We start from the raw sequence: 26,792 nt of genomic DNA on the forward strand, positions 1-26,792 counted from the left end.
CGACGAGGAGAGGCGCAAGGCCATCGGCGAGGAGCTCCAAAAGCTTTGGTGGCCGGATTCATCAAGGAAGTGTACCACCCTAAGTGGCTAGCTAATCCTGTTATTGTACGAAAAAAGAATGGGAAATGGAGGATGTGTGTTGATTATACCGGTCTCAACAAGGCGTGCCCAAAGGATCCGTTTCCTTTGCCACGCATAGATCAGATAGTCGACTCAACCGCCGGGTGCGAAACCCTTAGCTTCCTTGACGCGTATTCCGGCTACCATCAGATCGCGATGAAAGAGTCCGACCAGCTCGCTACCTCTTTCATCACCCCCTTCGGCCCCTACTGCTACGTTAAGATGCCATTCGGCCTCAAAAACGCGAGGGCTACGTTCCAGCGATGCATGCTGAAGTGTTTCGGGGACCTCATCGGGTGAACCGTTGAGGCTTACGTGGACGACATCGTAGTCAAATCATAAAAGGGCGACTAGCTCGTCCCCGACCTCGAACTAGCCTTCGAAAGGCTGAGGGACAAGCGTATTAAGCTCAATCCGAAAAATGCATTTTCGGGGTTCCGAGGGGCATGCTGCTAGGTTTTATCATCTCCGTGCGCGGTATCGAAGCCAATCCGGAGAAGATAGCGGCCATCAGCGACATGGGGCCAATCCGAAATATAAAAGGAGTCCAGCGCGTCACGGGATGCTTGGCGGCTCTGAGCCGCTTCATCTCGCGCCTTGGCGAACGGGGGCTCCCTCTCTATCGACTCCTAAAGAAGACTGACCGTTTCGAATGGACCGTCGAGGCCCAGGAGGCACTTGACCAGCTCAAGGACCTCCTGACGAAGGCCCCGATCCTAGTCCCGCCGACCGACCGTTTCTCGACCTTGTGGTGGTGATGGATGATGTTTGCATGGTGTTTCCTTTTCTCTCCAATTCCTCTCTTCTTGTAATCCATGAGGGGATATTTATAGTTCTTCATAGGTGGTGGCTCTGGGTCGATGGTCAGTGGAAAAACCCTAGATATGTCGTGGACTTCATGCTGAAGAAACGGGAGCTCGATCGGACCTTGGAATGGGCTGGGCCAATCGGCCGATCGGCCTAGGCCCTTCCTGGCCCTCCTGATCCTCTCCTTCCTCGTGCAGGCTTCCCTCGATAACCCATGTCCAAATATCCATTAAGCTCTTTATGAAAAACCCCCCTGATTATATCGTGTTTCCTGTCAAAACACAACATGCTCCAAAATACAACATATATGCAATAATGGAGTTATTTCAAGTGTCAAGTGGTGGGTTAGTATAAGAATATGCATGAAAACACTAGTTAAATAGCACTAAAAGTGTGTCAATAACGAGCGTCAACAACCTCTAATTCGATTTTGGCGATTAATGACAACATGATCATTGCGACTAACTTATGCTTTGCAGCGGCATTCAATAAGTATGCAATGATGGGTTTTCATGGTATTCTTGGCCCCTTCATGTGATTGAAATTGTATCAGTTCAAAGGATTAGCGTGGAGACTAGGACAAGCTAGTCCCAAGTGTTGTTTGGCATTGAGAGACACTTGGATTAATATAGGTCTTTTATTTTCCTTTGGTTGTACTATAAGGGGGGCGAAGAGTAGTAGCTTGACCTAGGCGAGTCCTTGAGTTGAGTGAATGCACACTTATGAAACTAGTTACTAGGTAGCTCAATTGGAAACTAGTTACTAGGTAGCTCAATTGAAGCTCTGGAATATGATGAAGAAGCGGTCAAACTCAAAGAAGTTGAATTGGATGGGTTACCACTTGAAAATGTGTAGAAGTTCATGTCACTGATTGATACGGTGACCTCTGGGATGAGTCACCGAATCGGTCGGTGGCTAAAGGAAGTGTGCAGTGAATGCATAGGACCACCGATTGGTTCGATGGTCACAATAATGGGCCAGCGAATGAGTCACTGAGTGTTTTGAGTCTGAGGGCGACTGTATCCACTGACTGTTTTGGTGTACCTCTATGCCCCACTGAATGAGTCAGTGCAATCGGCTCGACTCGCAATCGGCTCAAAATTGGCTTGGGTAGTTTTGGAAGATAAATAAGGCTGCACCGATTGTTGCGATGGAAACAGTGGTAAAGCACTGAATGAGTCGGTGACCTACCAGTGACCGTTGCAATGTTGTACTTGAAGCCATCACCGATTCATACGGTGACCCCTTGGGGCCCTCACCGAATCAGTCGGTGAGTGGTTTTTCTGTGCACATGAACAACAATGACTAGTTTCTTGCCTTGGCCTATAAATAACTCTTGTGGTGGTTCATTCCACCTCTCTTGGCACTCAGTGAAGCTGATAGGATTATTTTGAGGTCAAAGGCAAGTTGAGCACTAAAAGTGATTTAAGAAGTTCTTAATTGAAGATTAAGAACATCATTAGTGCTTGGAGAGTAGCAAGTGTGCATCCATCCACCTCTTTGACTCATGTAGGTCAAGTGAGGATCTTTGCTTGTTACTCTTGGTGACCGGCATCACCTAGATGGCTTGGTGGTGGTGTTCTTTGTGAGCTCTCAAGGAGGTGTCTTGTGAGAAGCCCCAAGAAGTGTTGTGCTTGGTTTGGAATCTGCCGATCTGGACTGAAGAATAGATTATCACTAGTGAGCACTTGATCCTTGTGCAGATCAGGGGGGGCGATACCCTTGCGTGGGTGCTAAAACAAGGACTAGGGGAGAGTGCCGACTCTTCAATACCTCAGGAAAAAATCGGCGTTCTAACCCTCTCTTTACTTTCCACACTTAAATTCGCATGAAGTGATTTCTGTACATCAATACTGTTCAAGTAGTCTTCAATGTGGATTGAGTAGCATGGATCATATCCCGAGTACATCCTCAATCTTTCGTACCGCTTCTAAAAAATCACATTCAGACATCTTCAGTTGCTTCATTCATTTTGAGCCTATTGTCATATTTGCTATAGTACTTGCAGAGGTTCATGAACAGTGAAATTACCTTCGCAGTCTTTTCTGTTGTGCTATCAGAGCTAGATGAAAATGTTGAGTGGTCAGTATTGCACTTTGGTGCATACACGTTGTAAATATCAATCTTATTGTACTGAGTGTATACAAGGTTCATTGCACGGGCGCATTCCCCAGTAAATAAGATGATCCTGAAGTTGCAAACATTTGTTACATGCTTGTAAAGTTGATCTAAAATCGCCGAGTGGCTCCAAGCAAATTCAACAAGACCCTTTCAATCATAGTAATCATCAGTCACTGCATTGCCAACCTAGCAAAAAGTTACGTGTGTATTAGGGATTAAATCTTCAAGAGTACTTAGGCAGAACAGCTCTGTGCAATATATGATTCAGTTATAGTTGTTTGTACAAAACCCATAGGACGAATGGTTCCAAACTCAGTCACAAAAGAAGCCTAAAACAAAAAAAAAGTACACTACAAGGATTACTTATTGTCTTCCATCTTTTATTGTTGGAATAATTAATATGTAGTTGCTTAAACTAGAACAATTCTCTATTTATTTCCGAATAGAAAGATAAAGACTCTTCCCTATTGTGAAATAATTTAATAATTTAATTAGCGATCAGTTAGCATTAGAGATAATTGTACATGACCTTTCATAGAGGGCCAACCCCCAATGGACATGATGCCCTTTGGACATGTCCTTTCTCCTTTATAGATATGTAACCAAACCATTCATTCAATCAATGGAGAGAATCCTTAGATTCATTCTTTCAGTCTCTCTTCAACTCTCAACATGTTATCGGTCTCCATCTAAGGTTAATCGGCCACTGCGACGTTGGCAAGAACACAAGAAATTTTTGCCTCACCTGAAGCGCACTGCCTACCAGCTGTACGCTGATCTCTATCATCGGCGTCTTCCGCGTGAAGATGAAGGAACAATGCTGCACGACCATCTTCATTACGAACAATGTTTTTCACTGAACTGCAGAAACAGGAAGGAGCGAGAAAAAGGATCCAGACATCAAAATCATACGCATTCATGATGCTGTTACCATTATTGTTGATGTGTTCTTCATAGAACTAGAGTTCTTTAATTTTTCTCTGCACCAAACCCTTGGTCCGCGTGCTCCATGTTCTTCTGCTACGTGGCCATGGCCGAGGCCCTAGTCTCCATCGATCATGCAGATTTTTTTATCAAACTGCACAGCACTTTCCATGACCACTATCGGCAGCGGCAGAGGACACCACGGCTGGCTCTACCCACGCGCATGTGGCAGCGGTGCCCGCTTGCCTGCACGTCTGGTGGGGGTTCACGTCCTCCGACGGTGCATCTGCAGTGGCAGACCCGGTCATGGCCAAGGCAGTAGGGCCCACGGCACCCAGCCGACTCGGCCGCGTCATGGCCGTCGACCGTCACTTAGGTATCTGGCGCAGCACGTGGAGCCTAGCAGCACTAGGTTTCTCCTCCGTGTTTTGAACGGTCGAAAGTGGCCTCGCAAGGCCATAGGGTCCAGCACCCGCAGGGCAGGCCGAAGCTAAGCTAGGCCAGGCTGCCTTCAACATTTTAGCCTAATCTGATTTGCCTGCATAAAATTTGAATAAAGCCTCTAGGCTTCTGTTCATTTATATGTTCAAAATATTCTATTCTACATGTTGTTTTTTTAGTCCATGGATTGTTATGTAAACATGTGTTGTCAGGCACATTGTTAGATATACCATCAGGTATTAGCACCCATGTAATAAGGATACCAAATTTACCGCAGTAATTGAGCATCATCATGATCCGCAGATCTTTCATTGGTTTTAATACAATCTTTACATATGCAATTATTGTTCGCATACTTAAATACTTAGTTAATATTCTACATCACGTAGAAGATGATGCAAAATTACAATTTAGGCTTATAAATATGATTTTGGAACAACACAAGGTGATGCGACCTAGGCACTGGCTGTGATAAGTTCTTATCTAAGAATTTATTTGCCCAGATACCATACTTTTAGGCAGCAAATTTGCTCATCACTGAAAAGTCTACATCCTATGATGATTACCTTCAATGTGTATATCCAAAATTTCATACAATGGAAAAATTTGTATTCAATATGACTATCAAGTCATTAATTCCCACAGGAATATAAATAATACATCAACTACCCATTGACATATACCTTATTTTGTTACAAAAAGCATCTTGCCTTCACTAGTTTTGCATAATCGTAATGCTAACATGGTGATTACTCCCAAAATGACCTCCTAATATAACTAGTGTAACACATATAAGTGGAGCCTAAGGTATTTATTGCAATCATGCAAATTATGCCTATAGCACTAAGTTCCTCGTCCACTACTTCAAAGTTTACATCATTCTGGTGATTGCCTTTTGATGAGTTAACTCACTAGTATATGATGATTAAGTCACACTCGATAATAGCAGCGATTTCATCGCGTATCAAATATGAGGTTCATACTACTTGTAATTCAAATCGCATTTTGAATGTACAAGATTTTGCATCAAAAAATTCAAGACTCATCTTGAATTCAAAATTTAGGCATCAACTTTTGCTTAGATAAATAGCAGAAAGAGTGCAACATATTTTGGTGACTATCTTCCATATACAGAGACTATGTTTTGGCAATGATCATCAGATCATCTATTCTCACAACAGTGGAGTCCAGAACATGTGCAGTGACTTTTATCGCATGTAAATTATAGAATAGTCCACTTATAATCAAGTATCAACTTGATTAAATGAATTTTGCACAACAATAATATTTCATGCTATATAATTTACTCATCGAGTAAATTCATTAAAATACATGATCTACTCATATAGGACATGACTAATGTTTCCAACATGGAATTTTCTGAATTCGCATTGGATAGGATTTACTCTCCAATATGGGCACTTGATATCAATGATATCATTGAGAGATTCGTGGCACCAATGCTACCATAGTTCTACCCTAATCAAAGTATCCAATCCATTATTGGCATTACTACATACACCTTTGCGTGTTACTACATTTCCTCTATTCAGATTTTACAAGTCTGACTATCCAAAGGAGCAAGATCCATTTATTGTTTGAACTCCTAGTAGAGTTATCAACAAAGAATAGAACTTTCAGTTCATGGAATTTACAACACAATGGATCTCATACACAAAATGTCACTTTCCATAAAAGTGACCATAATAACAAATCTCACGTTTGTCTAAAGTGTGGTTGTAAATTTCATGTACATATTATTTCCATATCAACTATTTGGTTCCACAATACCTCCACATCTTTGGAGGCATGCAAATTCATAGGGATCAAGTTAAAGCTCACTTCAATAAATGAGATCTCCAAAAGTCTTCTTATAATTCCTAAATTATCATTAGTTCATGAAGCGTCCCCACATCAGCGGAGACTAAATGTGATACAAATATCAGTCCCAGGAGACTGATAACACATTTATTCGACAGATAGTTCAAATACCGTACAACTCCCGAGGGACTACACGCTGAAATGATAAGCAAATAAATGACAGCAGCGAGCCAAGCTACTGCCAAGAGACAGCACTCGGGACTACACGGCAGCGGAACATTCTGCAAAGGCCAACACCACAGGCAGCGTTGAGTGCGGAAGCGACCTCCTACTCAAAATCCTCGGCGACGAAGTCCGACTCTTCCTCTGTAGCAACAAAACAAGGGTGAGTACAAAAGTACTCAACAAGTCCAACCCCTTCCACAGAGGGGGATACAATGAAGAATATGCACAGGATATACCAAGCATAAGGTTGAGGTTTACTTGCCATAAAGCTAGGTTTTTCAACACACGCAAGGGTTCATTTTTAAAAGAGTTTTTGCAAAGCATTTCCTTTAGTAACCGAATCATTAGGTGGGGTGATCCTACACAAAGGATCCAAGTTTTAATGCTATCGGACTCCCCGTCCGCAATAGCTCACGGCACAACTGCCGGACACTTCCAAAATTCAATACACGCCATAAAAATCACCCATCTCCAATCACTAGTTATGTGACCAAGTCGTAACTTGTCCAATGCCGTGGACACGGCTACCCGGATAGGTTTTAACTCTGCAGAGGTTGTACACTTTACCCACAAGTAGGGTACCGCAGCACGACCACTTTAGTGTCAGTGCAGATCCTATCAAAGCCATTACCCACCTTAGCTAAGACTGACTAGCCAACACGGAAGCAACCAAGGGGTCAACGACCTTCCAACAAAGTCTTAACCAGGATCTAAGTTCACAAAGTTTTTAGTCCTTCTCCATGGTCTCCTATTGCTCACCAGCTCTCCTGATGGCTAACAGACCAGCTAGTGGGATTTATGCTAAGCCGTTGCCGCATACAACAGTCGAGTGGTTGCACGATGGTTGGGTTAGGCAAGATGACACATCAACTCGGTCCTTAACCATGACAAGATGGATATCTCCCAACCTTGCTCAACCACAAAGGTGCGAGCCCAACTTATTGGCATTTCACACAAGAAACACCCATCCATCTCATCTAAGCATGTCTTTCCTTCAGTTCCGAAAACCCATTTTTCCCAGTTTAAAACACTCACACCTTTACTCTTTAATAAAACACAATGTAGTCATGGTTGAATTGAGTAACAAGGTCCTAAGCATTCTAGCAGTAATTATCATCCAAACAGAGCAAGTCATATTTAGAGATGATTATAGGACAAGCAAGGAATAATCATAGAAATCAAGGGGTGGCTATCCAACCATGTTTCAGTGGTAAAACAATATGCAATTTGTAAAATAAGCCAATAGGTTGTGTTTGAAAAATTAGGAATAAATATGCATCAAAGGGTGAGATTGGACTTGCCGTCCTCAAAGCCTTCCGGGAGTTCCTACTCGCGGTGCTGGTCCTCGGGCTCGGGCTCATGGTCAAACTCTACTTTGGGCTCCTCCTCAGGTACTCCGCGACCTACGGCACATACAATCGAGCACACAATAAATAAAAGAAAATAAGATTTTACCCGTTGAGCTTCGAACAGAGAACGCGAACGAAAAATAGAAGAAATGAGTATTTTCATGAAATTTGGATATGACTCGGCGGAAGTATATTGGAGGATGATGTGGTCGAATTCGGGTTTAATTGGACGAAGTTTGGCGCATGAAATGATGAGATATTCGTGTATTTAAGGGTTAAAACAAGGCTTTAGGACTAAACTTTGAGAAACCAGGGACCTATTTGTAAATACTTTTGGGATGTGGAGGGGCTGATCTGTGGAAAGAGTATGAGAGAGGTGGGAGGGTTATTTCACGAATAGAGAGAAGTAGAGGGTTAGATCAAAATTGGGGGCTGTTTTTGCCTTCTCCTTCCCTGGGCATGGTACAGGGAGAGGAGGAGGGGATGGCCGGCGGCGGCCGGCCGACCGAACCTCGCCGGTGGCGAGCCGAGGGGTAGGGGAGGTAGAGGAAGGTGAGGGGGTCCCATTTTGCCCCTTACCTTGGGGATTTGGCGATGGAAGGGGGGACGGTGGTGGATGAGTGGGCGGCGGCTTGCTTGGCGGTGCGCAGGAGGGGGTGCAAGGGGGGAGCGGCGCTGGGAGTTTGGCAGGGTGATGGTGCGGTGGTGGCAAAGCCCCGGGCTTAGCCTCCTTTTATAGTGGCGAGGGGGAGGAAACGACGAACGGTCGACGATATGGGGGCCGAGTCCGGCAAGCTCGCGCGCCGGCCGGTGGAGCGGCGGTAGGGGCCGACGGTGCTGGCGAGGGAGGTAGGGGCCGGCGGCGGTGGGGGCCGTTGCAGCTCAGGGAGGCGAGTGGCAGGGGGCCAGGCACGGCGGGCAGCACCGGCACCGGGCGCGCGGCACGGATGACGAGGCAGGGAGGGCCGGGCGTAGGGGGGCGGGTGCGCCGCGGGTCGGGGAAGCGGCTGTGGGCCCCAGGGTGCTGGCGCGCGTGGCTAGGAGGGGGAAGCCGGCCATGGAGGTAGCAGGCACTGGGGGGACGGTCAGAGGGTGGTGCTATGCACCAGGAAGGAAGGAGGAGGAAGGAAGAAGAAGAAGGAGGAAGGAGGAAGAAGAAGAAAAGAAGAGAGAGAAGGGGGGAAAGAGAAGAGAAAAGAAAATAGGAGAAAGAGAGAAAAAGAAAGGGAGAGTCGGCGGTGATTGCGGAGGACAGTCGGAGCACGCGCGGCGGTTTGTCGACTGGCACACGGCGAAATTTGCGGAAGGGATGGTTGTCGGCTTTGGGTGCCGGGACGCCGAAATCGCCGGGGGGATTTAGATTTTCGGGAACTCAACAGTTGAAAGGTTTTGAAATAATTTTTAGCGAGTGATTTAAGTTGGTGATTTTTGCGGATCTTACCGTTCACTATTATGTATACGACTATATGTAGTATATTGTCCATCATTAATATCATGTATCTCATACATGATATTTATTCGGGATTAAACTAGAAAGAAACGGAATTTCATTTAGTGGATCATATAACCACTATCACAATTATAGGAGATATATACTCTTCTCACGGGTATTCAATTATTAATCGTAGATGCACTCATGTATTATACAAATACCTAACATATGATTTCATGCCATCCATTTGTATGGTTTCATATCGAAACCTATTACTAAGAGTAATGATAAAATATTAGCACTCTACTTGGTACAATTGACATGGAAATTAAATATTTATAAAATTCATTTCATATCATCTGAGGTATGTTATATGTACATACATCAATCCCATATGACATGTTGCGTATAAAATAATTTTTCAATCTTGGTTATATCAAGAATTGGCATGATAGCCTTGGTCATTCTAACTCATGGATGATAAGAAAAAATGTTATCAATTCTGTTGGTCATAGCATACATTCCCAAAATCCTCATATTTTGTGCACCGCATGTGACACAAGGGAAATAATTTTAAGGCCCTCTTACCTTAAAATTCCAAATAATGAGCCACTAAGTTTCTTGAACGCATTCAAGATAACTTGGCCATATTCAGCCATTTATGAACTATCTAGGCACTCTAAAGTGCTCATGAATGCATTTGCAAATAGTCCCAAATGTGTCCCTTACTTGTCATAAGGCACCACAATTTTTACCAAATTAATTGCTCGAATTTTTCAACTTAGAGCAAATTTTCCTAGATACAGGATCAAATCCATTCATATGGAATTATTTGGTTTTGGGAACTAAATCATTAGGTCCCTATGTTCATACCAATTATGGTTTCATTGAATCTCTTGGAGATAACTCATTTGTATGTCCATCAAAATAGAATTTTATTTATCAGCATCAAGTTGGTAATATACGGACTTACACACCGCATAATATAAATTCATAAAACTGCAATCATACGGCTCCCTCCATTGCAGTTAGTACATGAGAACTTGGCCACAGCCAAATATTTCCCATCTGCGTGTCAGATATGTTTTGCACTTACCAATATCACCACCTCAACATACATCATGGGCATTAGGGACCCAAACAAGGTATTATTCTCCATCATTCATATAATACCTTAGGTCTCTTTTGGGGATTTATACACAGCCCGTATGTTGATCACACTTTGAGGATAATTTCAGGTATTAGGGGGAGATTAATACCACACATAAAATACCAGGAATTCAAAATGAATGTTACACACATTTAATCCTCACATCCATATACATACCAAAGAATATCTGAACCACAATTCAAAACATATTTTATTTGTAACACATTACAAATAGCCTGCCAAATGCATTTGCTTATCAAAAGTGTCATCTTATCCAATCTCTACAATTAATGTACCAGAAAGAGTGAAACTAACAGAATCACTCAACTCCCAAATTAAAGTAAGAGGGGGAGAAGTATGGTCACTAGGGATATAGCTTATTACAAGCATCAGCAGAAATAGGGGGAGACATCCTCCAAGATAGTAAATGCAAATCAACATCATGCATGTTGTTAGACACTTTATGGATATTCAAATCCAAAACCTATGAATGTTCAGCATTCAAAAGCCCAGTACATGTGCACATAAATTTAGGCACTGGGTCACTAGAACACCCTAACTCTATCATCGTGGGAAATAAGATAAGAGTTCTAAAGGGTTAATATTTCACATACTATATTGGTTCCATTGAATCAATCATACAAAGACTACAAATTGTCAACATATGCTCCTCAAAATTGCTATACACCTTAAACTGGACCCAAACCAAAAGTCCTAGGCAGAATGTATCCACACTCAAATTGGGTCAAAGCAAAGGTGGCAATTATGGAGAATTTCTCTCATTTAATTATGAGAAATATTTACCATAGTAATATCTTCTTCTCACAAATGCATTCTTTATGAAAGCAAGGTGGTGAGACAATGAGAGATTATAGCAATGGTTTCACACAGAGACCGAGCAACATACCCTCGTGGTATATGTGAAAATTATGTTCCCATATTTAATCATTGGCAGATCAATAGATTTTGAGATACAAGTCCTCAACAGACTTCACATTCTAAATCTAAATATGAATCACAACATATATTGTGTATTACTCAAGTCACTCCATGACTTAAAATAGTCAAGTTGATTGTGGTACAACTGACTAAGAGAGTATCTTCCATACAAGGATTACTCCAATCACAATGATTGCATATGTGTGTTCACAAATAAATCCTAAATTGGATTTTCCATCATCTCAACACACAAACAAACAAGCAATCATTTTATGATGAAATTTGAGATGAAAATTTGGGTAAAACCAAACTATACTTAAGTTTACAACTTATGCATATATATCAGTTTATCAATATTCAATTGATATGTATAACAATATTCAAATAATATTGGACAAGCATATTGTCGGATTTAGTGACCGGTAGTCCACCTAGGGGGTACCCAAATGGTTGATTTGTAGGCAAAGAGGATCACAAGGCTATGAACTTGATGGTAATGCAAGGCACAAGATACAAAGATTTATACAGATCCGAGCCGCTAGTGTAGTGTAATACCCTATGTCCTGTTTTGGGGATTGTATTGCACCCTGCGCTCGGGTGTTGGTTGTTGTGTTGAGGGATTGGATTGGTTCCCTCCTAGGGGTACCCCTACCTCCTCTTATATACTCCGAGGTGTAGGGTTACATGGCAGGACCCCTAGTCGGTTACTATAGATGAGATCTAGTCGGATTACAACACGTGGGGAGCCCTAGTCGGACTCTATCTCCTGCCTTCTTCATCAAGTCAGGCCGGCCCATTAGTGGTTGGCTGGGCCCTCCATGAGGGTACCCGGGTAGCTATAACCGTCAAGCCCCCGAGTGGTGTGGAGTTGAACAGCAGCCCAACACGAATGCCGAGTTGGATAAGCTTCGCCTGATGCTTTCGTCATCTAGTTGCAGAGAAGTTGCACAATGCTCAAAGAAAAATCCTTGATCTTGTAGTCTTTGTCTTGTGAAACACCATGGATGCACGTCAAGTGATATCCTACGCCCAACCTTCGAGCCCCCGAGCACGAGGACTAGCGGAGCCACAGAGGCACGCCAACCTGAAGTAGGTGCCTAGCCCCCGAGCGTGAGGACTGGTGAAGCCACGGAGGCACGCCGAGTCGCCTCCCGTACCCAACCTCCGAGCCTAGGAGGTCAGCCTGGTGGCAGGAGGCACGCCGAGTCATCTATGGCATCCAACCCCCGAGGCTAGGAGGTCGGCCTGGTGGCAGGAGGCACGCCGAGTCATCTATGGCATCCAGCCCCCGAGCCTGGGAGCCGGACAAGTCGTGGAAGTACACCGAGCCGCCTCATGCCCCAAGCCAGAGAGGTCAGCCGAGCAGCAGGAGGCTCGCCGAGTTGTCTGTGGTGCCCAGCCCCCGAGCCTGGGAGCCGGCCGAGTCACGGAAGCGCACCGAGTCGCCTCCCACCTCGATCCAGAGAGGTCGGCTCTGCGGCAGAAGGCTCGCTGAGTCATCCATGGCGCCCAGCCCTCGAGCCTGGGAGCTGGTCGAGTTGCGGAACTGCACCGAGTCGCCTCCTGCCCCAAGCCAGAGAGGTCGGCCGAGCGGCAAGAGGCTCGCCGAGTCGCCTCCTGCACCCGATCTGGGAGGTCAGCTGAGTTGCAAAAGCACGCCGAGTCGCCTCCCGCACCCAAGCTAGAGAAGTCAGCCAAGCAGCAGGAGGCTCGCCAAGTCGTCTATGGTGCCTAGTCCCTGAGCCTGGGAGCCAGCCGAGTTGCGGAAGCGCACCGAGTCGCCTCCTTTCCCAAGTCAAAGAGGTCGGCTGAGCAGCAGGAGGCTCACCGGGTCGCCTCCCGCACCCGATCCCTGAGCCTGGGAGGTCAGGTGAGTCGCGGAAGCACGCCGAGTCGCGTCCCGCAACCAAGCCAAAGAGGTCGGCCGAGCAGCAGGAGGCTCACCAAGTCGTCTGTGGCACCCAGCCCGCGAACCTTTAAGCCAGCCGAGTTGTGGAAGCGCACCGAGTCGCTTCCTGCCCCAAGCCAGAGAGGTCGGGCGAGCAGCAGGAGGCTCACCGAGTTGCCTCCCGCACCCGATCCCCAAGCCTAGGAGGTCGTCTGAGTCGCGGAAGCACGCCGAGTCACCTCCCGCACCATCAATACTTATGGTCAATCTCTAAAGATGGATCAATATCCATTTAGACCCTAGGATGGTAAACTTAGTGCCAACAAAAGCACTCATGTATTATACAAAATGCAATAGACCTGATACTGCATTGTAAATACATTGTTATAGTGCAAATTAGTGCAACTCCAACAACACCATATTGGTAGGAGATCAAAAACGGATATCTACAGATATCTAAATGGTACTAAAAGATCTTAATTAATTTTGAGACATGACAAAGTGGGATATCAAGATACTGACTTAGTAATCCCCATATTGCAAGATCATAGACTGATATTGATAATAAAGTTTTCATGTGAGTCATCAAAATAAACTCTAATGGTAACTTCCATATGTCATTCTAAACCATCACTTAAACATCTTCGACTTCACATAATGATAAATAGTGATTCCATTGCATCATTAACATTATCTATAAATGACAATACAACTTGCTTGGATGAAACTAGGTTACATATGACCAATATCTTTAACATATTGCCCAAAATATCTTATCCTCATTTTTACAAAGTGATGGAATAAACATCTTGCAAAATATACTCACTAATATACTTATCCACCACTACATCGTAGAATGGTGTTCATGGTAAGTGGTGAGTGACAACTTAAATTTTGCAAGGCTCAGGGGAGACTCCCTAACCTATCATCATATTGTATTTTTTTCCTATATGAGTTTTTCCTCACAAAGGTTTCTCATAAAAGGTTTTAATGAGGCAATATCAATACAAGAATATATGTCATATCACCTATTTTCCTCACCGGGATTTTTAAAGGTGGTATTCAAGACATATTATGTCATATCTTCTATTTTCTCTACAAGAGTTTTTAAGGAGATATAAAAGATACACAATTCATTCTCATATTTTTCCTATTGGGTTTTGGGGAAGGTGATTCAAATATGATCCTCAGATCATAATATTGTTGATCTCAAACTTACTTATGAGTTTTCCTTTTCTAAGGTTTCTCATGAGTTTGCAATGAGACAATAATCTAAATATGCTATATCATTTTCTCCTTATATTTTTTCCACTGGATTTTAAAGGAGTTTTAGTGGTATATGGACATACAAGTTGATTTCTCCTCTATATTTTTCCATAGGATCTTTGGAGAAGTTTTTCCATATGATAATCAAAGATGATTGAACAAGGATTACATGAAGAAGCTAATTGATCAAGGAGGAGTGTTGTAAAATAATTTAATTGCTGATCAATTAGTATTAGAAATAATTGTACAGGACCTTTCATGAAGGGACCAACCCCCAAGGGACATGAGGCCCTTTGGGTATGTCGTTTCCCCTTGTATAAATATTCAATCAGATGATTCATTCAATCAATGGAGAGAATCATTCATTCTTTCAGACTCTCTTCAACTCTCAACACCCGTGACATGTAAAAGGAGCCTTTATGTGAGAAGTCCAAAATTTATTTGGACATGTAGCTCCTCGAGTTGCAAGTCCAATACAAAGTCATTGATGGAGACATAATGATTTTAATTTTCAATTAATTTTTTTCACTCCTAAATTAAAACACAAATATGGAAAGGAGATGGTTTTAGATACTTACAATAAATCCTTTCAAATTGAGGCGTTTATCCATCTCAAGATGCCTGTTGCGCTCATACACCAACTCAGAAAGCTGAAGAACATAATGACCTGCTCCATCAGACTTGGTCAGTATCCTCCATAAAGATTGTGTAACATGTGTTCACAAATTGGCTGTTAAGCCTTGCCGCATGTACCTCACGTATTTGTGTGCGACAAGTAGGATAACCACCATATACTTGAATATTGATACCTTTTTCACTCTAGATTTGTTGGGTTGGCCATTTTTCTACTCTTTGATGCTCAATATGATTGTTTTATGGTTTTTTTTAACTAGCAACAACAAACAAAAACAGTAATTACAATTCCACTGATGGACATTTTTTGAACAGAACAACAATTCCCATCAAGTTGCTTCAGGACCTAACAAAAAGCTACAGTGCGATAGTGGGATCCTTGTGTCAGCATGGACCTAATGTTGTAGAGAACAGGAACTGCATGCATTTTAGGGCAACCTTTTTTGACTAGAGAATAGTGGACAGTGGCAAGATAGGATTTATTCCTCATTGGGTGCTTACTCTAGTGATCGTTAAAGAAAGGCAAAAGGCAGTATCCTTTTGTTGTGGGCTTATTCAATCTTGCAATTTCTTTGTTGGGAGGAAGGGAGCTGTCAGCCCACTTACCTGCATAGCTCTCTCCTGCAATGTAGAAGTCATGTCTCTTGTACTGAGGAAACTTGTTGAACCAATTTACTAAGAAGGTGTAGGTGTCCTCAGCTGGATGTTTGTAAATTTTTTGTTAGCGGTCAGTACCGACAAAGCCGTCGTCTAGGTAGTCTAGGTCAGAGGTGGTATTTGTGTATGAGAAGCCAACTCCAACAGGAGACTCCAAGAACAGCAAATTGGCCTCTGATGAAATTTGGATCAATCAAAGGAGATAAAAAATGAGTTACAGGCAATTTCTGAGACTATACTGAGCATCAACTTATTTTCTGAAAGAACCATAAACACATTTGGCACGAAACACCAATGAAAAGACAAGGGTGACGATGACAAGTTCCATACATGCTAGAATGCCAGATTTAATGAGGGGCTTCAGGCGTAACAAACTGAGTTACATTCTGATACATCAAAATAAGGAAGCTAAACAGATGAAGTTTCTGTGCTCAGAAAGACATTTATGTAGTGTAGGAGGTTTAACCGTATTACTAGCAGCATTACTGCCTTACTGGTGTGGTCTATGGCTGTAACAAATCGTATAAGTACGTAGCAGAAGTGCAGAGCAGGAAAGAGAGCAGCTGACCTCTGGTCCATGCAAATTCGTTTCCGGTCCCGTTGCCATTGACCAATAGAGAGCCCATCTCAGAAGCTGCTCCATAGCCCACAGATGAGCAACCAGGGCCTGAAGATGCAAATTCAGTTCACTGTCAGTGCAAAGCAAGCAAAGATTAAATTAGAAAAATAATTGCAGAACTGAAAAAGCAAGGATTGAAGTACAAGAAAGAAGTAACAAAGAACTGCGTGCTTGTTGTTAAAGTAGCTCAATGTCACTCATTGTGCACTGCCAAGTCACGAAGCAGAACAAATAACGATGAATAAACAATTTCTGTAGCCCACAGATGAGCAACCAGGGCCTGAAGATTGAAGTTCAGTTAAACGACAGTGCAAGGTATGCGAATATTAAATTGAAGAGAAATACATACATGAGGAAAAACAATGAGTTTTTGTCAAGAATTAACAGAGCATTTCATTAAGAAGAAGAAGAAACAATGACTTCTAGACACATACAGATTAACTTCGATTCGTTCTTTAGAAAAGATCATAGACAAACAAGAAAATAAATTCTAATAAAAAGAAGGCCATCAACAGAAGTTAATGTTCTAGTGTTTCTCCCAATATTTTGGATGGACAAGGTTTTTTTTTCTTTGAGAAGCAACCCAAATGCATTGGACACATGTGGACTCTACTCACTAATGCTTATACATTAATGTGTCCAAATGTGGCCATCAGGCAACCCAAAAGCCCTTAGTGAGTGGAATCCGATGCGGCTCTGTAAACTAAAGATGGAGAAAATACCATTGCACATTTGCATAAGCCAACCTTGAGCCTTGAGGTAGTTTGACACCAGCATGATGCAAGTACGTTACTGTGGGGGCAAATATTGTTGATCTTTTTTTGCAGCTATCTCCGCGACACTACAAGTATCACTTTTCAGAGAAGTGCTCTTCTGTGAACTGACATAGTGACATTGGCCCATGATACTGGCTGTGAAATAAGGTGAAGATAAATTCTCTCTCCAAGCAGAGGAGAGCAAATTTTGATCATCATTTTCCGGTTGCATACTTGCATAGCGAACGCTGCTCTAAAAAAGACTAAAATATGCAGGTGCAGCAGCAGCCGAGCCAATCAACGCACAAGCGTGTAAATTGGATGCACAAGTGAGATTTTGAGAAACGTCATTTTCGTTCGTTCGATCCAGCACAAGCACGCCAGTTGAGACAATTTTCAGGTCAGATTGATGTGAGCATTTGCAACTGCAAAATCAAATTGCAGGGCAGAATCCAGATTTCAAGTTAATATTTAGCATAAATGCATCAGCATCAGCACCATCTGAAATCATCAGATCTTCTGCCTCCACGTTTAGACACGCCAGAGCCTCTCTACGATAAGCCACGAGATGCATCCATGAGCCGAAAGCAACAAGAGATTTCCAGTAAGAGAGAAATTTTTATCATGACAAGATTCAGAACAAAGCATCCAGACTTGAATTAGAAGCTACACAAGCATAAACCAAGCCTCATGTTTTGCCCTCATACACGAAGTTCTGGAGGCCGTTAACCAACATCAGCGGTATACACTAACTACCACGATGAACACTGGACTCTCAAAGTATAAGACCTAATGCTACAACCATTTACCAAACGACCAGCCAGGGATTGTTATTTTCCTTCTTTCTCATCACCCTGCGCAAGGTCACAACTCCACAGCACAGGCCGGGCTGACTATCGCTTCGATGGTGGCCTCCCATCATCGTCGTCGTCGTCACCATCATCATCTCCATCATCTTCGTCGTCACCTGACCTCTTCCTCTTCACAGAGGACTGTGCCTTCACAGAATCCTCGCCGTCATCAGCATCATCTTCTTCCTCAATCTCCTCATCATCAGCAGCTTCACCGTTTTCTTCTGGCTCGAAGTCACTAGAGTGCTCTTCGTCTTCAGCTCGACCAAGGGGCTGGACCAGATACTCAGTTCCCAGTTCCTCCTGCAAAATTTCAACCAGCGTGATCTCACAAGGACATCAAAGCAAGCAGCTTCATCTTTTTTCTTTTCAAAAGATATAGTCCAATCAAAATCCTTGTCAAATAAGTTAATGGGATCAGACTGAAGTGCAATTTTTCATCATATACATAAATCCATAAAAGGATATCTGAAATGAATTGTTCATCACTTCCAAATACATCACAATAAAAGTAAAACCCACATCAAATTTCTCAAGAAAAAAACAAGCAGAAAAATTAAGAAACATGTCTAGATTCAACAAAGATGTGTGAATATGCATATTAGGCTCAGATCTACAAAGTTGGGATCAGACTGACGTGCAAGGTATAATCAAGAGGTAGATAACATTTATCACCCTCAGAAACAACCTCTGGAATATGTTCTCGTCATTTCCCCACAAGAGCATGGAGGATAGGATGCTCTCACGCTCTTTAAGCACATATTCTAAACCACTGGATAGCAACAACTTTTTTTTTCCCATTTGACCAGGAATTAGGCCACTTGAAACAAAGTTTTATTTTTAAAAAGGGGAAAACAGAGCAAGTGCTTTTGATCAGAACGGCAAATCAGTTTTTTTGCAGCACTGGGAGAAGCTATGGCTCATCCTCAGAAACAGCCTCTGATAGATAACATCATATCCAAAAGCACAGCACAAGCCACAAGAAAATATTAATGATAATTTCCAATCGCATAGATGTAATGGACTCATAGTTATGCTAGCATTAGGCAAAAAGTGCTTTTGATCAGAACAGCAAATCAGTTCTTTTGCAGCACTGGAGAGCTCTTGGCTCACCTCAGAAACAGCCTCTGATAAAATTCATCATCTCCAAAAGCACAAGATTGAGCCCAAAGATAATCCTAGCAAATAATTTCCAGTTTCACAGTTAAGCATACCACAGATCTATGAAGGCTACTTGGTTAAACGTCTCCACAGATCTATAAAAGCTACTTGGTTAAACGTCCCCAGATGTTCATAGTCAAAATTCCAAGCTTGAAACCCTGAACAAACTGCTTCAGCCAGATCCTCAAACAAGATTTTGAAAGATTAGCCTCAGCTACATGCTCATGAAACAAATCAGGCAAAAAAAAAAATCAAGTGGATACTGTTGAGCCCTTGGACCTTCTGGGGAAACCGGATGGGCCTCTGATGGGCTACACACCACAGACCAGACAACAAGGCAAGACAAGTGGATAAGCCAAGTAAAAACCCCGCATCTTTTCATGGCATCAGACCAGTGAAAGGACAGGCAAAAAGAGCGCGGCAGGGTACAATCCCCAGATCTAAACGGACAACACAGAAGCCGAAAAAAATACATAAAACATTTGGGAAAAAAACAAATCTTTTTTAGAACAGATCCATTTGTGTGTTTCGCTAACAGATCCGAACACTTGCTAAATTTTGCAATAATAATAAGGTATGTAGAAATCACAGGAAACAGAGCCAGATTATTGAGCTTGACCTTCAGACAAGAAAGCGGGCAAAAACACACTCAAAATTTAAAGAACTAGACAGACGCATCTTATCTGGGAAGAAAACGCTAAAAATCTGTTCTTTCATGAACAGAGCAAGATGGATCTGAGGTATTTTTTTGGCGGAATCAATAGCAGCAACGAATTAACAACAAAAAAAGATGCATACCGAAGCAACAGCGCACAGATCTATCACCATGAAACGAGACTTAACATATAAACAATAATTGAAGACAGTAAAGATGAAACTTTGACGAAATCAAGAAGGGAATTATACCTCCTGCTCGTCTTCACCATCGACCTCGTCGTCGTCGTCGTCGTCGTCATCGTCGTCGTCGCCACCCTCCGCCTCCCCGCCGTCTTCGTCGTCGTCATCCTCGTCGGAGATCTCCACGACCCCCGCCGCCTCCTCCTCTCCCTCTACCTCCTCTTCGTCATCCTCCTCCTCGCCCTCTCCGTCGTCATCCTCGTCACCGTCTTCCTCCCCATCGACTGCCTCCTCCCCGTCTTCCTCCTCAACCCCCTCCTTCTCCTCCTCCACATCAACCACCTCCGCAGCCTTCTTGGCCGCCGCCGCCGCCGCCTTCTTGCGGGCAATCTCGGCCGCCCGCTCGTCCGCCTCCACCTCCACCTCCGGCTTCATCCCGGCTGAGCAGCCTGTGATGGCAGATGCAGACAGGGAGGACGCCGGCGCGATGGAGGAAGGATGCGGACGAAGAGGATGCGAGCGAGGCGAACGGGATGCAGATGCGCGCCTGAAGTGGATGGGGACGGGGTGGACGCCGGCCACCGACGGGATCTACGAGGAGGATGGAGCGGAGGACGTCTAGGCCGGCCGGCGGGCGGTGTGCAGTCGCCGGTCGAGGGTCGGGGAGACGGGGAATTTGTTTTTGACAAAGGGGATTCGTGAACTGTAGTAGTGCGGCTGATGGGGCGAGTCAGAACTGGAATAGGGTTTGTGCGGGGGTTTTTTTCTTTAGGGGGCTAGGGTTTGGGCGGGTGCGGCAGCATGCACCATACAGGGCTGGGCTGAGAATGGAAAGCTCTCTGGTGGGCTGCTCTGCACATGGGCTTTCTAGAGAAGCTCGGATTAATCGGGCTGTTCGGGTAACTGAGAGCACAGCCCGAACTCCCCGATCGAGACAAGAACAGGCACGCGGATCGGTGACGTGGCGGACGATCGGACGGCTGCGGGGGCTTTGTTCGTGAAGGGTGCGGAGTCGAGACGGGTCGGGACTCGGGAGAACGGCTAGGGCTGATGTCAGCGTGAGAAAGATTCTTTTTTTCTATCCTGGGTAAAAAAATACAGCAGCATATTTGCGGTCCTGATGTATTCCGTATGTGGGCCTGCCAACGTACAGTTATACTTGTATTGTACTCTGTCTCCTCCCTATCACAAACAATATTCTTTTTTATACAATTTTAGTTTTTGGAAATTACTTTCCCCACCATGTTATACAACTGTAGTCTATAATTTTTTTGTAAAGTATAGTATTCTAAATATATATTTAGGAAATATATATTATATCATGTGGCAATAAAAGGACATGGATATATTATGATTCTCAAAAGATTGTAATATTTATTAATAGGAGGTTTTTATTTCTTTTAGATTTGAAATCTTTTTATTTGCTATGGGCTATGAATGCATATTATTTTTAGAGTTTTAGAAAAATACCATGCTTTTGTAAAATATTTTGGTTTTGAACATACATGAGGTGTCTGAATGGAATAAACCTTGCAGTTTTGAAGAAAAATGTATTGCTAAAAACTGTAGTGTTTTGGTCCCAAAATTTCTATTCCGAACCATTCTTTTCCAAACCATAGTTTTCCATGCCTATTACTTCTAAAATTACAATTTCTTGATATCATGCTATTCTAATATTCAAACCTGTTTTAATGATTTTATTTGTGTGAATTTGTGATATAATGGCACAGATGGTTGAAAGGAACATTTAAGGTCTGATCTGATCTCGCGCGTGTGAGGAAAAGATAAAAGAAAATCTAAGTGTTTCGTGCAGCGCAAGCAAATGCTTGAAATTATGTATAAATTGAGATTATGTTTGAAATTAAGTGTCTCTAGATGCTCGTAGGGATAAGGTGTTTCATGCGTGTATTTAGGGTGAGTGTGGGTGTTTGTGCATATAAGTGCTTTCATCAGTATTATGTTTCATAAAATTTGAGATTATGCTAAAACTAAGTTTACATCTCAATTTTATTTCTATCAGTCTCTATAGGTAACTAAAATACAAATACTATTCTTGCCCGCGTAAATATGCATACGGTAGAGTAATTTTGACTAGAAAAAGTCTAGGGAGGTAACTATAGGGCCAGATTATTTGTGTTGGCTGCAGCTATACAAGCACACAATCTAGCCACTCGGTTGCAGTGCAAGCAAATGCGGCTAAGCATTGCCTACAGGCGATGCTATATCTTGTTGTAGCTAATATAGCTATTCGGTCACTTTGGTAAGTGATAGCAATATGGTCAAGCTAAGTACAACAATAGCAACCCACAGAGATTGGTAACATAGAGTCCTTTATTAGCTGACATCTTCGATTTTTTTTAACATTCTACTATTCATTTTCTTTGCGTCTCATCTCATTGTTGTCAATGTAACTCCCTGTCGGTTACACACAAGAGAATTTTATTCTTAGTCTCCTTACAAGGAATGAGATTTATATATTTTTTAGAAAGAAAAGTAAAAATGCAAAATACATAGTAAAGAAAAAAATGTCACTTGTAAAATACTTGCTTTAGTGCAATGTACTTTTGTTAGTGTAAGAATAACTCCCATAACGAATAATTATGAGCGTAGTTTCTACGGTCCTATCTATGCTGATATCTAAAATCAGATTAAAAAAGTAGATCATGTTGGCTCAAGTTTTACGAAACTAGTTAGAGCTAGACACATGCAGAGCATATATTTTTATTATCTCATTTCAACATATTTTGGACATATTTAAGGATCCATTTTTTACATTTAGCCAAGCTTCACACTAAACCGTTTGAACTTCAAATTTCTAGCGTAACGCCCAGTGAGTGTTCATTCAAGATGAATCAAGAATGGGTGGATCGTGCAGACGCTTGCAATTGCAAAAATGCCTTTTCGGCCAAATCGAGGATTGGTGTAGCTTATATACACTAATAATCAGTTCACATACTAGTGATGCGCTTAATCACTAATTTGACCCAATGAACCGCGCAGAATTACTCACCAAGCGGCGGGGTTGCGTGCAGGATCTAGAAGCCGCTGTTTTATTAGCTTCTGATCAGGTGGGATCTTCTGCGCTGCGGCGTCGTTGGCCTTCTACCCGTCCAATGAATTGATGGACACACGTTGGGATACAGAGATTCTCTACCTCGGAGGATCGGCGTCCGGTGACCCATCTCGTCCCCAGCGGGGATGTGCCTGTCCCAGTAGAGCGCAGTTTGAAGCATTCAATTATGAATTTGCATTTACGCCCTCCACGAAGGCCATGGTCCGCTCCGGGTCCATCGGCGAGAAAGAGGACGGAACGGCGCGGGGCCACAGGCGCGCGGCCGCAGCACATTCCCCGTTTCCCCGCAGTGGTCACGTCTCACGTCACGTGTCGCCCTCCAACTCCAAGAATGCATTTTTTTTTATGTTGGAGACAAGGAGCTCGTTTCGTCCTATTTGAGCAGGATTATTGTAATCGCTCGCTCTGTAAACTAAGCAGGTCGGAGATTTTTTTATCTTAACCAAACGCTTCCGCCCACTTTTTTTTTCCAACCTAATTTCATCAAGAGGTGGACACGTGGGTCCCAAAAATCCACTCCGTTTACGAGCGAATCATTCCAGTCTGTGGCTCCCTCCCCACCCATCCAGCACTCCAGCTGCCCCTGCCTCTCGCCCGAGCCTCCTCCTCCGCCCGTCCCTACCTCTCCCGCCCTCCGGTGGCCGCAGCCACCCTCCCTGCCCATCCCTGCCTCTTCGGTCGCGCGATGCCGTTCGGCTCCCTCTCCTCCGTCCGTCCCTGCCCGAGAACACCGGCCCGGTTCCATGGCCATGCACTTGTCAAGAGCCCGCACAGGCGCACAGCGAGGTCGGGGCCATGGCCGGCAAGCAGCACGCGAGGTGTAGGTGCATTGCCACTGAAGCTCGGCGTTCGAGAACACGGGGATAAACACTTGTTGCGCGTCGAAGGTCCAATCGGAGAATAACAGGCTTGCCTTGAACTGGCGCCGGTGCGATGCTTCTGTGCTACCGCTACCTGAAGAAGAGGAGCAGAAAGGTGCTCACTTTACTGTCGCTGCCAAATCAAGCAGACAAGCACTGTCGACGTGAATCAAACCGCAGGTGCCGCCGAATTGAGCACCGCTGCTGCCACGAGAGCCGGACGACGTCGACAGGGCTCGTGTCCGTCGGCCTCGCAGGTGGAGTAAGCGGTACAGATGAGGAATCGGCGGTCGGCGGCGCCAAGGAGAAAGTGGGCTGCCAGGCCGTTGAATTCGCGTGGCTCAAGCAATAGCGGCGGCGCCACGGCGTGGAGGCGCGGGGCAGCAAACGATCGGCTTTAGGGGGCGCGGGTGCCTGGCGCTTGGAGGACTAGAGGCACAAGTGGAAAGAGGCGGCGCTCTCTGGCGCTGCCGGTTCTTGCTGGACTGGACGTCTGGACGCCTGTAGAAACATGTGGTTCAAGTTTGTCTGATGGAATTGGAAGAGGTAAAGCTTGCCATATATGCTTGAAAGCTCTCAACGTTGATGTAAAATGGACTGCTGATAGTATATGCTATGCAATTTAAAAAGCTTAAAAGACATTAACTTTCTCAATATTTTAAGTGCGGTTAGCATTTTATAGATGCAAACCTGCCGCCACACGAAGTATATGTGTCATCTATTTCATTATATCAAATAAAATCTAGCTCTAAATGAATGGTACATGTTTGTTTCAAAGTGCGGTAAGTTATGCAATAATGATATTTATACAAACATATAATTATCTGACCAATTTTATTTAAATTTCATATTTTTTTCTCCTGTTGCAACGCACGGGTATATTTGCTAGTAAAATAATATTAGTAGTAACTATGTGCACGGTTACTCAGCTTTTCTTTAAATAAATGCGAAATGTTAACTATATTATAAAGTCTCGCTTTTATAGGTTTTACTAGTAAATTTGTCAGTGCGTTGCTACAGGGTGAGGCTCATATGTATATATTATTATCTTATAATAATATTATACGCTACATGTAGTGAGCATGTAAATGCCATAGGGGTAGGAGGTTAAACATAAATAATTATACGCTATATGTAGTGAGCATGTAAATGCCATAAGGGTAGGAGGTTAAACACAAATGAAAACTAAATTTTAAGGACCAACGGAGAAATACCTATAAGGAAGAGGCTGTTTGGATCCATGAAAAAGCCAAGCTAGGTGAATGCCCAATGTGAATATTTAAGATGAGCTTACCTCCATATTATCACCTGAAGTTTTACTCGGATCATTATTATTACGTGCATGGGCGTGAATTTTTAAACACATTATTATTTATCATTAATCCTTGCTATTTCGTAAGTCTTGATGTTTCTACTTTTGCGGAGATGTGCTAAAAGTGTATATAAAATGATATAAATTGAGCAAAATCAATTTTGATGCAATTAGATGTTGGTAAAATTACTCTACTAACTATACTGCCGAGATGCACAAACATGCATGCTGCTGCACAAACACGCTGCTGCCATACGTACTCCACAGTGACCCCTCTGCAACACTTTTTTTTTTAAGACTGGATCGTATTGTTAGCCTCCTTGCCTGCTTCATCGATCAACCGTAGGCCTAGATACTATTGGCCCAAGCACATGCGAGCCCGCTCTGCTGCCACGGCCCATGGTCGACCGCACGCCACGTCCCAAGCACGCGGAAGATGCAGGACGAGGAAGTGCTGCGGGCCTAGACGCGCGGTTCTCGTGCAAAGGTGGCCGTTTTTCTATTAGGATTATGGTTTCTCCGGTTTTGCATCTAATTCCGACAGTTCTCACTGTTTTGCACGGGTTCTACTCGGTTTTGAACCCAGCGACAGGTTCGACGTACCAAAAGTCCACTTTACTTTAAAAAAAAAGGGTCCTCCTTTTCCTATAGGGGGAGAGATTATTAGCAGGTAGTACTGGGCAAGTGGCAAGGTCCGAGTGGGCCTGATGCAAAATTTATAGCCCGCGTCAAGGTCAGACCCTGCTGGGCCTGGACCTTGGTGCCACGGTGGAGGCGTTTATTAGGGCTTTAGGCAGTGTTGGTTCTTTTGCCGGCCCCACAAAAGGAGGACCTTCGGGCTTCAGGGTCATGTGTTGGCGATCCATGGATGATCTAGGCCAACCTGGCCCATGCATGTGGCTCCTGCCCTTTATGATTTATTTACCTTCATATTTTTGGCTTAGGCTTGAAAATAACCACATATGCTTTTCATAAGCTGTCATGCTTTATGCTTCCTCCGTTTCAGCCCAAGACCCAATCCATCACGGCATCACTGCACTAGCAAGCAATTGCGTCATTCCACATGGTTTGCGTTGCGTCCCTTCCATCCGAGGTGGCTGCTCCAAAGAATTAATGCCTGATGACCTTGCTATGTGGCAGCACTACAGGGCTTGCGTATTTACGAGTGTTCTAATTACAATTACCAAGCTGCTAGTTTTGTTTCCCTTTTCTTCTTTCCTTCACAACTCACGAATCTTGTGTGCTAAAACTTAACTTGCATACGTTCTTCCTCAATGAAATGCCGTAATTTCTCGTCCAGAAACTATTCCATCACCAGCCTTAGCTTGCTTGCTTCTCGTCAGAGGCAGAAGCTACATGTGGCAATATTTTCACTAGTACACTCATCAAATTAAAGATTTGCTGCAGCGACGCTGAGAAAAATGCTAAACGTAGATGCCGCTCCACCATCCACGTGCAGAAGCTGCGAACCATCCAAACCAAACCAGCCTCCGGAAACAGAGAACACCACCCCAAAATTAACACCCACACCCCCTAATCCCGCGCGTAACC

The 26,792-nt window shown here is 43.7% G+C and overlaps 1 protein-coding gene, 4 non-coding genes and 1 pseudogene across 5 annotated transcripts; all 6 read right to left on the minus strand.

The window, feature by feature from the left end:
• Positions 1–1,698: 1,698 nt before the first annotated feature.
• LOC117853654 (serine carboxypeptidase-like 26) lies at positions 1,699–17,169 on the minus strand (annotated as a pseudogene).
• Positions 17,170–17,745: 576 nt separating this feature from the next.
• On the minus strand, positions 17,746–20,775 carry LOC117852821 (uncharacterized). The gene is made up of 2 exons (XM_034735097.2): positions 20,066–20,775; positions 17,746–18,301 (listed from the first exon to the last, which is right to left on the minus strand). Exons 1-2 carry the CDS (start codon positions 20,429–20,431, stop codon positions 18,041–18,043), a joined length of 627 nt encoding a protein of 208 aa, XP_034590988.1. The 5' UTR covers positions 20,432–20,775; the 3' UTR covers positions 17,746–18,040.
• LOC117854297 (small nucleolar RNA Z122) lies at positions 18,409–18,495 on the minus strand. The gene has a single exon (XR_004640228.1). It is a non-coding gene; the product is annotated as a small nucleolar RNA Z122 (small nucleolar RNA).
• LOC117854298 (small nucleolar RNA Z122) lies at positions 18,619–18,716 on the minus strand. Its single transcript, XR_004640229.1, has one exon. It is a non-coding gene; the product is annotated as a small nucleolar RNA Z122 (small nucleolar RNA).
• Positions 18,865–18,962, minus strand: LOC117854305 (small nucleolar RNA Z119). The gene has a single exon (XR_004640235.1). It is a non-coding gene; the product is annotated as a small nucleolar RNA Z119 (small nucleolar RNA).
• On the minus strand, positions 19,055–19,150 carry LOC117854304 (small nucleolar RNA Z119). Its single transcript, XR_004640234.1, has one exon. It is a non-coding gene; the product is annotated as a small nucleolar RNA Z119 (small nucleolar RNA).
• Positions 20,776–26,792: the final 6,017 nt, after the last annotated feature.

Source organism: Setaria viridis, chromosome 4, assembly GCF_005286985.2.
Source record: "Setaria viridis chromosome 4, Setaria_viridis_v4.0, whole genome shotgun sequence".
Taxonomy (NCBI): domain Eukaryota; kingdom Viridiplantae; phylum Streptophyta; class Magnoliopsida; order Poales; family Poaceae; genus Setaria; species Setaria viridis.